The sequence below is a fragment of the Oryctolagus cuniculus genome, chromosome 17, assembly GCF_964237555.1.
Source record: "Oryctolagus cuniculus chromosome 17, mOryCun1.1, whole genome shotgun sequence".
Classification (NCBI taxonomy): domain Eukaryota; kingdom Metazoa; phylum Chordata; class Mammalia; order Lagomorpha; family Leporidae; genus Oryctolagus; species Oryctolagus cuniculus.
In genome coordinates this window covers 51,109,295-51,120,409 of record NC_091448.1, presented here as the reverse complement: position 1 = coordinate 51,120,409, position 11,115 = coordinate 51,109,295, and the positions used below count along the sequence as shown (strand labels likewise).

General features: G+C 50.0%; 1 protein-coding gene across 4 annotated transcripts in view; it reads right to left on the bottom strand.

Moving 5' to 3' along the window:
* Positions 1–969: 969 nt before the first annotated feature.
* The window catches only part of SCIMP (SLP adaptor and CSK interacting membrane protein), a 42,779-nt gene continuing 32,633 nt past the window's right edge, over positions 970–11,115 (bottom strand). For 2 of the 4 annotated variants that reach the window (XM_070061266.1, XM_002719008.5), the window contains one exon: positions 10,531–10,881. In XM_070061266.1, coding sequence (XP_069917367.1) covers positions 10,682–10,881 — 200 coding nt within the window. In that variant the 3' untranslated portion in view covers positions 10,531–10,681. Of the gene's footprint in view, positions 1,284–8,927; positions 10,882–11,115 lie in introns of those variants that run through there. The other 2 variants (XM_070061268.1, XM_070061267.1) reach the window with 2 other exon arrangements.

Sequence of the window (11,115 nt, the reverse complement as noted above, 5' to 3'; positions counted from 1 at the left end):
CTAACACCTAATTTGTAATAAAAAAGCATCTATTTTTTTAAAAAAACTTGCAAGACCATTCTTTATATGTCACTTTGTGAGATTATTTTATTTAGTGTTTCTCCTTCTTTCTTCTTTCTTCTTTCTTCTTTTTAAATTTATTTGACAGGTAGAATTACAGACAGTGAGAGAAAGAGAGACAGACAGAAAGGTCTTCCTTCTGTTGGTTCACTCCCCAAGTGGCTGCAACGGCCAGAGCTGGGCTGATCCGAAGCCAGGAGCCAGGAGCTTCCTCCCGGTCTTCCATGCAGGTGCAGGGGCCCAAGCACTTGGGCCATCCTCCACTGCCTTCCGGGCCACAGCAGAAAGCTGGACTGGAAGAGGACCAGCTGGGACTAGAACCAGCACCCATATGGGATGCCGGCGCCGCAGGTGGAGGATCAACCAAGTGAGCCACGGGCTGGCCTCTAGTGTTGTTTCTTGATTGTAGGATATTTAAAATTGTTCAAGTGTAGTTGATCTAAAAATTTAATGGCACTAAATGGTGGCAATAAAGTATGTGGGTAAGTGTGAAAACTGAGTTTTACAGGTAAAGGATCAGGGTGCAGCAGTATTATTTTCTTTTCTTTTTCTTTTTAAAAAAATGTATTTGAGGAGAGAGAGAGAGAGGCAGAGCATGCTCTCATCCACTAGTTCACCTCCCTAAATGCCTGAAGTGGCTGAGTGGACAAAGCTGGGAGCCAGGAGCTCAATCCAGGCCTCCCCCATGGGTAGCAGGAGCCCACTTACTTGAGCCATCACCTGTCTCTCAAGGTCTGCATCAGCAGGAAGCTGGAGTTAGGAGCCAGAGCTGAGGATCAAATCCCTAGTGTGGGACAAGAGCATCCCAAACAATAGGTTCAATGCCCGCCCCTATTGGCTCGCTCCTTCTTTCTCCTTCCCTCCCTCCCTCCCTCCCTTCTATTTTTTCTTCCCTCCTTCCTTTCATTCTTTCTTTCAGAATTATTTATTTATTTTAAAGGCACAATTACAGAGAGAGAGGGAGAGATCTTCCATCTGCTGGTTCACTCCCCAAATGGTTGCAACAGCTGGAGCTGGGGCAATCTGAAGCCAGGAATCAGGAACTTCCTCCAGGTCTCCCACGTAGCTGCAGGGGCTCAACTACTTGGACCATCCTCTGCTGCTTTTCCAGGCCATTAGCAGAAAGCTGGATCAGAAGTGGAGCAGCTGGGACTTGAACTGGTGCCCATTTGGGACGTCGGCGCTATGGCATAGCAGGTAAAGTTGGCTGTTTGCACTCTGTCCTGTAGTGAAATGAAATATGACCACAGTCAACTGTTAGCTATTTATGTAGTCAGATACAGTGGAGGTGTCCAGCCACGTGTGTTAGTCTAAGTGATATTAAATTCTGCCATTTAGCCACTGCAGTACATACACATAGGCACACAGGTGAAGTGGATGACCTGGAAGCACAACCCAACTCAGGAGACATGTCTTCAGTGGCAGCAACACTGTTGATACAGCATGCATCACGGAAACAAATGGGCGTTACTTTTCACCTGTCCTTCGGAGATTATCCAGACATGATCTCACTTTGAGATGATTGCTGTATTCATTTGTGCGATAGCCAAACTACCGCCAGCTAGTGGTGGTATATTTATTGATCTAACCATGAATACATTTGAATGTAGGATTCTATATCGAGAGCCCCTTAAATGGAAGATAAAAATTGTGTGTCTTTGGCCGGCGCCGCAGCTCAATAGGCTAATCCTCCGCCTGCGGCGCCGGCACACCAGGTTCTAGTCCTGGTCGGGGCGCCGGATTCTGTCCCGGTTGCCCCTCTTCTGGGTCAGCTCTTTGCTGTGGCCCAGGAGTGCAGTGGAGGATGGCCCAAGTGCTTGGGCCCTGCACCTGCATGGGAGACCAGGAGAAGCACCTGGCTCCTGGCTTTGGATCAGTGCACCGGCCGCGGCAGCCATTGGAGGGTGAACCAATGGCAAAGGAAGACCTTTCTTTCTGTCTCTCTCACTGTCCACTCTGCCTGTCAATCAATCAATCAGTCAATCAATAAAAGAATTGTGTGTCTTAACCTTTTGGGTGATTGACTTCATTTGAATTGGTCTGAGGAGTTAATAACTTAGTTAAGAACAACTAATTCAACTATTTGAAAGGAGAAACTGAGAGCTAGGGGAGGATCACTTATGCATTAATTTGACAAATTTTTAAATTTTTTTGTGAGCAGTTTTTATTTATGTATTAGTTATTTGAAAGTCAGAGAGAGAGAGGGAGAGGGGAGAGAGAGAGATCTCTGCTATCTGCTGGTTCATATCCTAAGTGCCCACAATTGCCAGAACTAGTCCAGAGCCAAAGCCTGGAGCCCAGAACTCAATCTGGGTCTCCCACATGGGTGCCAGGGGCCCAATTACTTGGGCCATCATGTGCTGCCCCTCACACACATTACCAGGGAGCTAGAGTGGACATGGAGGCAGGACTCAATCCCAGGTACTCTGATGTGGGATCAGTGACTTAACCCACTGTGCCACAGTGTCTAACCCAGGCAAATATTATTTTATGTCTCATTCTGGAACACTGACCTAACCATGAATAAGTAAGCATGTAATTTTTTTTTTTTTTTTTTTTTTTTTGACAGGCAGAGTGGACAGTGAGAGAGAGAGACAGAGAGAAAGGTCTTCCTTTGCCGTTGGTTCACCCTCCAATGGCCTCCGCGGCCGGCGCGCTGCGGCCGGCGCACCGCGCTGATCCGATGGCAGGAGCCAGGAGCCAGGTGCTTTTTCCTGGTCTCCCATGGGGTGCAGGGCCCAAGCACCTGGGCCATCCTCCACTGCACTCCCTGGCCACAGCAGAGAGCTGGCCTGGAAGAGGGGCAACCGGGACAGAATCCGGTGCCCTGACCGGGACTAGAACCCGGTGTGCCGGCGCCGCTAGGCGGAGGATTAGCCTAGTGAGCCACGGCGCCGGCCTGTAAGCATGTAATTTATCATCAATAGCGGGACACTTTCGAGAGTGAGAAGCACTGCTATGAGTAATGAAACCAAGCCATCCAACAAAAGCCAACATGTTCTGAGCTGAAGGTAGGCTTTCCCTATGACTAAGACATAATGTGACGTCCCCTGAAGAAGAGGGTGCAACCCCGGGACGGGCTATGAACTGCTGAGGAAAGCGCACCTGAGTCATTGAAGACAATATTGCTGTAGCTGTGGGTACAGAGAGAGCTGCCGTTTTCTAGTAAAGAAGGAGGGGAAGGGGCCAGCATCGCGGCACAGCAGGTTGAGCTGCAGCTTGTGACACCAGCAACCCATATGAGCATCAGTTTGTGTCCTGGCTGCTCCACTTCCAATCCAGGTCCCTGCTAATGTGCCTGGGAAAGCAAAAGATGGCCTAAGTGCTTGGCCCCCTGCCAGCCACGTGGGAGACCCCGATGGAATTCCAAGCTCCTGGCTTTGGTCATGTCCAGTCTTGGCCATTGTGGCTGTTTGGGGACTGAACCAGAGGATGAAAGATCTCTTTCTCTCTTTCCCTCTCCCCGCCCCTAGCCCCATAACTCTATCTTTCATATAAATAAACTAAATCTTAAAAAAAAAAAAAAGAGGGGAAGGGTTGGATTTTGTCCTTGTGGGTACAAAGGAGTCACTGAACACATTTAAGCAGGGCCACGACCTAGTGAGATTTGTGTTCTTATAGTTACCTCTGGCAGCACGTTGGGAGATAGATTGTAGGAGGAGAGTAAAGAGGTCTTGCATTAGGTCGAATGAAAGATAAGACCAAGATTAGGCAGGGATGGCGAGGAGTGGGACTTAAAAGGCTGGGTTTAGGGGCTGGCACTGTGGCGCAGTAGGTTAATCCTCTACCTGCAGCACCGGCATCCCATATGGGTACCGGTTCTAGTCCCAGCTGCTCCTATTCCAATCCAGCTCTCTGCTGTGGCCTGGGAAAGCAGTAGAAGATGGCCCAAGTGCTTGGGCCCTGCACCCACATGAGAGACCAGGAAGAGGCTCCTGGCTCCTGGCTTCAGATCGGTGCAGTTCTGGCAGTTGCAGCCATTTGGGGAATGAACCAACAGAAGAAATACCTTTCTCTCTGTCTCTCCCATTGTCTGTAACACTACTTGTCAAATAAATAAATAAAATCTTTTTAAAAAAAGGGCTGGGTTTAAAGAATTTAAAGAATATTGACTCAGGCAAGTGAAAACAATATCAAGAGGTTATGCCTACACAAGGAATGGTTGGATCAGGAGCCCAGACAGTGCCGTGGAGAGATCTGAACCCTTCTCAGCTCAGTGCTCTCTGAAGTTTCACCTTGAGAACTTACATCCCCTAAGCTTCAAACCCAGTGGGAAAGGACACCGGCTCTATACCAGATGCCTCAACCAACCAGTCGCCATCGCCAGGGAACAGGAGTCTCTGATTGGCCAGTCTGCATCACATGCTCGCTCTCTCTGGGTAGGGGCTGAGGCTGGCTGCGTGCCAGTTATCCAGACCGAGAGAAGAGGAGGAAGTGGATCCAGCAGGATCCCAGCAGGATCCCAGAAGGTATCCCAGGAGTGGGATACATTACAGAGAGTAAGGAGCAACCGTCTGCCATGGAGGCCGAGCTGGGCTGACCCCGGGCCGCTCTCCCACTGTTGTTCTGAGGTCAGAAAAGGGCACCACCAAGTCAAGAGAGTCATCCCCTTCCCCTGGTTTCCACATGGGACAAAGAAGACCGCCCTTCTGTGCCGGGGAGGAGGAGAGGCGCTGGGCTAGCTCCACCCAGCCGAGTCTTGCTGAGAATGAGGATGAAGGTATTTTGCCTCAGAAAGGAGAACAGGCTCCAGCCCTTCCATGTGACCCGTGTGCACGCACTCTTCCACTTTCTCTCCCCAGGACAGGGCTGAGCGGGTGGGAGGAGCGGATCTTCCACATCTGCCTGTGCTTACGGTGGTAACAGGACGGCTGCGCTTGGATCTCAGGCCTAAACATGCATGCTCTTGAGTCGTCTTTCCTTGGGACGCATTTCAAGGTAAACTGCAGACATCAGTGCCTTTCTCACTAAATATTTCTGTGTGCATATCATGAACCAGAGTTCAGTGTCTCCATGTTTTTTTTTTTCAAGGTAGTCTTCACATAGGATGAAATGCGAAAAATCTTAAGTGTATGTGTAAGGCTACCACAAAACACACCAAACACCGGAGTAAGGGAAAGGGTTTATTGGGGGGAAACCCGACAGACTGGAGGGAAGGGGCGAAGAAGGAAAAGAGGGAGAAGGAGAGTGTAAGAGAGAGATCAAGAGAGCAAGAACGAGAGATCCAGAAAGAGAAAGAGAGAGAGACACACACATGTTCAGGAGCAGGTCCTCTTAAACCTTTGCCAGGGCGGGCAGGGAAGTAGGAGCAGCGAATCCCATTAGGTTGGGGTGGAACTGACACTGGTGGTTGGGCCACGTGGCCACCTGGCTTCCAGCCAGGCCGGCAGGGGCTAGAGCCTAGCATGGTGTCGGGGTGTAATTGTGCCTTAGATAAGACTGTGCCATTTTACTAACAGTATGTCCACTGAGTTTTGGCAAATGCTGCACCTGAGTAACTTGCACTTGAGGGCTTTTTATTACCTAAGAGTAACCAGAAGGGCCAGTGACTCCTGCCTGAGACTTCCCTACCAGAGGCGGGGAGAACAGGCCCATCACAGTGTGTTTCAAGGAATAGCAGGGGGTGAAGCGGGAGTCCTGCCCATTCAATGTCGTGGGTGCACTATACGGCGAGGCCCTTAACATGCTGTCTGACACAGAGGAAGTGCTCATCCAGTGTTGCTGCCACTATTACTGTCATCCCCATGTGACCTTGATCTATGTTTATGGGTCAGAACCCTATAAGAGAAGAAGGTTGAATGGTAGAATCTGTACACTACACCCGAACCTGAACTCTTCAACATCTCTACAATTGTAACTGAAAAAAAAAGAGCAAATCATGAAGAGTATATTTGTGAAGTGAGTTGGTCAGGGGCTAGCAGGCTGCCTGTCCAACAGCTCTTCTTCCCTTCCCCTTGATAGCCAAGTCCAGCTTGAGCCAGAAAGGCTGAACATGCCATCCGCATTCTCCAGCCTGTCCTGTAGTTAGGTGCTGTGGTCTGAATGTTTGCACCTGCTGTGAATCCACATGGTGAAATCTAATCCCTAAGATGATGGTATTAAGAGGTGAGGCCTGGCCTTGTGGTACAACAGGTTAAGCAGCCACATGCAGCGCTGGCATCCCATGAGAGTGCTGGTTCAAGTCCCGACTGCTCTACTTCTGATCCAGCTCCCTGCTAATGCACCTGGGAAAGCAGAAGATGGCCCAAGTGCTTGGGCTCCTGCCACCCGCATGAGAGATCCAGACGGAGTTCCAGGCTCCTGGCTTTGGCCATGCCCAGCCCCAGTCATTGTGGCCATGTGGGGAATGAAACAGCTAGTGGAAGTTGTCTCACTCTTTCTGTGTCTCTTCCTCTCTTAAACTCTGCCTTTTCAAATAAATAACCAAGTAAATAAATAGATAAATATATCTTTAAAAATAAAAAGAGGGGAGGCCTTTGGAGGTGAATAGATGAGGAGGGCTCAGCTCTCACGCACAGGCTTACGCCGCTAAGAGAATCAAAGTCAGCCCACACGTGTAAGTCACAGAACTGCTGGCATTCTTGTCTCTAGACTTGTTTTGTGTGGTTATAAGCTCCTTATTCTGCAAGTTATCTCTGGTTGGATAGTCTGTTTCTTGCAGCCTGAAGCAATCCTGACACATGTGAGTTTTTAAAAGATTTATTTATTTGAAAAAGCAGCAGACGAGAGGAGACCCACAACGCAGAGTTTTCCATTCCCTGGTTCACCTCCCAAAATGCCTGCAACAGCCAGGTCTGGACCGGACTGAGGCCAGAAACTCCATTCTGGTCTCCCACGTGGGTGCAGGGCCCCAAGTACTTGGGCCGTCCTCTGCTGCTTTCTCAAGCACATTAACAGGAAGCTGGATTGGAAGTGGAGCAGCTGGGACTAGAATCAGTGCCCACATGGGATGTTGCTGCTGCAGGCAGTCCCCTGCCTTCTTATTCCTAATTGTATGCACGAGTATACAGCTGGTGGGATAACTTGGGGTTTTCTGTGGGGCTAGAATACATGAAAAAGTCCTATGAAATCTTGATGTATTTAGTTCTGTTATCTTAAGCTGGTAGCAATTTCATTGGCAGAAGGTATGGCTTTATTATGTATGTCCAGCATAAAATCTCAACTAAATTACACATGCACAGAGAAAGTTGTGTAGATTTTTAAATGTTACATTCAGGGCCGGCGCTGTGGCACAACGGGTAAAGCTGCTGCCTGCAGTGCTGGCATCCCATATGGGTTCCAGTTCGAGTCCCGGCTGCTTCACTTCCAATCTAGCTCTCTGCTATGGCCTGGGAAAGCAGTGGAAGATGGCCCAAGTGCTTGGGGCCCTGCACCCACGTGGGAGACCTGGAAGAAACTCCTGGCTCCTGACTTCGGATCAGCTCAGCTCTGGCCATTGCAGCCATCTGGAGAGTGAACCAGCGGATGAAAGACCACCCCCACCCTCCAACTCTGCCTCTCTGTAACTCTGCCTTTCAAATAAATAAATAAATCTTTGAAAATAAAGTTCAATATTCAGTAACTATTTATTAAGTACCCAGTGTGTGCCAGGGTTTATGCTGGACACTGAGGATGTAGCCACGAACCAGACAAGTCCTGCCCCCAAAGGAGCCCACAGATTAGAAAGGAGGACTTGAAGTAACCAGATAATTATAATGCAAAGGGAAAAGTGTTTCTATTGGGCCAATACAGGCTGCTGTGAGAGCACAGAGGAGTGCCTCCATTGTTCAGTTTGATTGATCATTCAGAGAGTGTATTGGGCAAGCCTGCACACTCTGCTAAGAACAGGGAAACCAACAGAGGAAAGAAAGACACAGTCCCTGCTCTCGGGTGCATTAGGTCTCCGGAGGGGAGCAGCAAGTGAGCAGCCCCTACAAGTGCTGATGCTGTGAGAGAAGACCACCCAGTCCGCATCTGCAGGGGTGAGAGGATCCCTGAGTGAGATGGGAAGGAGCTGCAGGTGGGGGAGAGTGTTCCATACAGAGGGGACAGGGCTGAACACAGGACAGGGGCCGCATAGACCTCGGCAAAGGTCGTCTCAGATGGCTGAGTCAAAACATCTGGACAGACTGAAGACTGCAAGATGGTGGGGGGACGGTTTTGGTAAAAGATGACCAGTGACCAGATCCAGATAAGTCTTGTAAGCCATGCCAAGGATTTTGGACTTCTTCTAAGGTGAATGAGCAGAGAGGAAATTTGATCAAGGCACTGAGATGGACAGATGTTCATTTGAGCAAATCACTGGCTCCCCTGTAGAAAGTTATTTGAAGGGTGAGCAGCCAGAGGCAGGAGACCAGTGAAGAGGCTGTTGAAGTTCTCTTGGCAACCAAGGCAATGGCTTGAGCTCAGCCTAGTGCTGGGGACACATGGGCTGATGGGAGAGCTGCTGGGGGGGTGGGGGAGCTCAACAGGTGGGGACACTGGGCAGGAAGGATGCTAGTTTCTGACTTCAGGGACGAAGAAGAGAGTAGAGCACAAGAAGTAGGTGGTCAGTTTCTTTGGCTTATGTTGCACTTGAGGGGCCTGTGGGGCAGTCATATGGACTTGCCAGTGGGGTCTGGAACTTGGGGAATAAGAGCTCACCCGGAGCCTGTGAGTTGGAGGTTATCAGAATGGCGGGGGCTGCTGGGCCCGTGGGCATTGTTGAGTTCACTCATGAGCATTCAGAGTGAGATGAGAACAGGGACATGAACAGAACCCCACGGAGGACCTGCACAGAGATGATGTTTCAGGCTGAGAGGGCAGACCACAGACGAGGCCAAGTCAGTTCAGACAGGGAAGAGGAGACCGACCCAGGAGAGGGTGGGGTCCCAGAGACCAAGGACGAGTTAATGTTTGGTATTTTCCTTTAACGTTCTTCATAGTTAAATAGATGCAGAGGGTTTACAGAAAATTTATAAGAGGAACACATATTCTTGAAGTATTTCTATCGTTTGGCTTATTTTTGTTCTGTAATGTGTGGGGGAAGTCCTTTCTTGGCTTGTACAACACCAGAATTCCACAGGGCCATTGTTGGAGAACCACCGGCCTGTAGCAAGGAGGTGTTAGCGGCAAGGTGGAAGGCTCGGTGGAGTGTAGAAAGGGAGATCCAGGGAGGAAGGCATCCCCTCTGCCCGCCAGTCGCCGAGGGCCAAAGCTTGACTGTGGCAGGAGCACACTTCCCCACTGCTTAAGGAGAAGCGCAGTCCAGCAGTCACTCCCAGGCCTTGTCAGGCCCATGGTGCTCTCGCTGCAGGCTGGCTTGATAGCCGAATTCCTGAGGATTGCTTACAAATCAGCATCTTGTGAGTCTGGTTAGATTGAGTCCTGTCCTATGGCTCTAGCAGATCAACCTGAAGGAACCTGACGAGGTCTAAGAGCCTTTAAAATTGGCATGGGCAGCGGTGACCCTGGCAGCTCTGGGGCACTTGTTGGACAAGGCAGCAGCCGACTTCCTTGGCATCTCATTCGCTGCAGCGCCTCTCACCTGGCTTTCTGCCTCCCGGACTCTCAGGGCTGAGGCTGTTTGCACAGAACTCCGTGTCGGGGGAGGAAGCAATAACAAAAATTGTGGACATGGCCGGCGCCGCAGCTCACTAGGCTAATCCTCCACCTGTGGTGCCAGCACCCCAGGTTCTAGTCCCGGTTGGGGCGCTGGATTCTGTCCCAGTTGCTCCTCTTCCAGTCCAGCTCTCTGCTGTGGCCCGGGAGTGCAGTGGAGGATGGCCCAAGTTCTTGGGCCCTGCACCTACATGGGAGACCAGGAGGAAGCACCTGGCTCCTGACTTTGGATTGGCGCAGCTCGCTGGCCGTAGCAGCCATTTGGGGGGTGAACCAATGGAAAGGAAGACCTTTCTCTCTGTCTCTCTCTCTCACTGTCTAACTCTGCCTGACCAAAAAAAAAAAAAAAAAAAAAAAAAAAAATTTGTGGACAGAGGGCAGCAAGCCTCCTGAGCCATCATTTGGATAGGCCATTGTGATCTGGTCCCTTTCTTTCCTGGGTCAACCTACTTTTCCTGTAGCCTCTCAATACACCTGCTGCAAAATGACACCTCTAGGAATAAACCAGGAGGTAACTTCTGTCTTTGTTGATGGTTGTAGTGTCACCTGTAGGCATGGGGAAAAAACCCAGGTGAAAACTTGAATCTGATGGTCACGTTCGCCTATAACATACGAAGGCGCTGAGTTTGGGGTCTATGTGGTTGGGGAGGGCCTCAAAAATAAAAAAAACCCTTGCAGACTCACAAGGCCCGAGGTGGTAACTTGCACGCAAGAGCACTCAGCTGTGTTGTTCAGTGGGTGGGGCAGAAAGACGTGCGACTGGAGCACAGAGCAAGGCCCTGCTGGGGCAGGAGTCCAGGAGGCTCTGCACAAACACTGCCATGTAACATCATTTAGAAACACAAACCAAGGAACGGCAGGGAAAAGCATGCTGGGGAAATGTGACGTGTCTCACAGGTGAAAGCCTGGAGCCTCCCACTGGAAACTTTTCCTCCCACGAGCTTGAAAGCTCTTATTCCCAGGGTCAAGCAGTGGCATCTGTCCCTTCATCACAGCCGTCTGGACCCCGATGCCCAGTGCAATTCAGCCACTCTCAGTGGTGTTAAAATAAGCCGTGGGAGCCCTGTTTGGCTTCCCAGTTTGAAGGAAAGGTTGTTTTTAAATGATGGCCTTCTGTATTTGCGGGGATTTCTATGTCGTCATAGTCACTTTCAGGCTCCATGTAGCTGGAAGTGGCCGTCTTGTTTCTCATGTTCACCAGTGAGTATGTAGGCGGCTGCAGACTTGGGGTTTCCTGTGGGGCTGGAACACACAGCAAGTTCCTTACGTGCAAAGCTGTTTGTGATGTATTTTTGACCAAATGGCTCAACCAGATTTTCATGGGTTTTGGTGATCTTCCCAGGTTCTGGGGGACCAGATCCCCATTTACAAACAGCATAGATGTGTCATGGCTCTCAGGATCATCCAAGTGAATAAACATCAAATATGCATATTGGTCATACACTCGGACTCCAAGTCTCTCTGCCTATGGCTGCG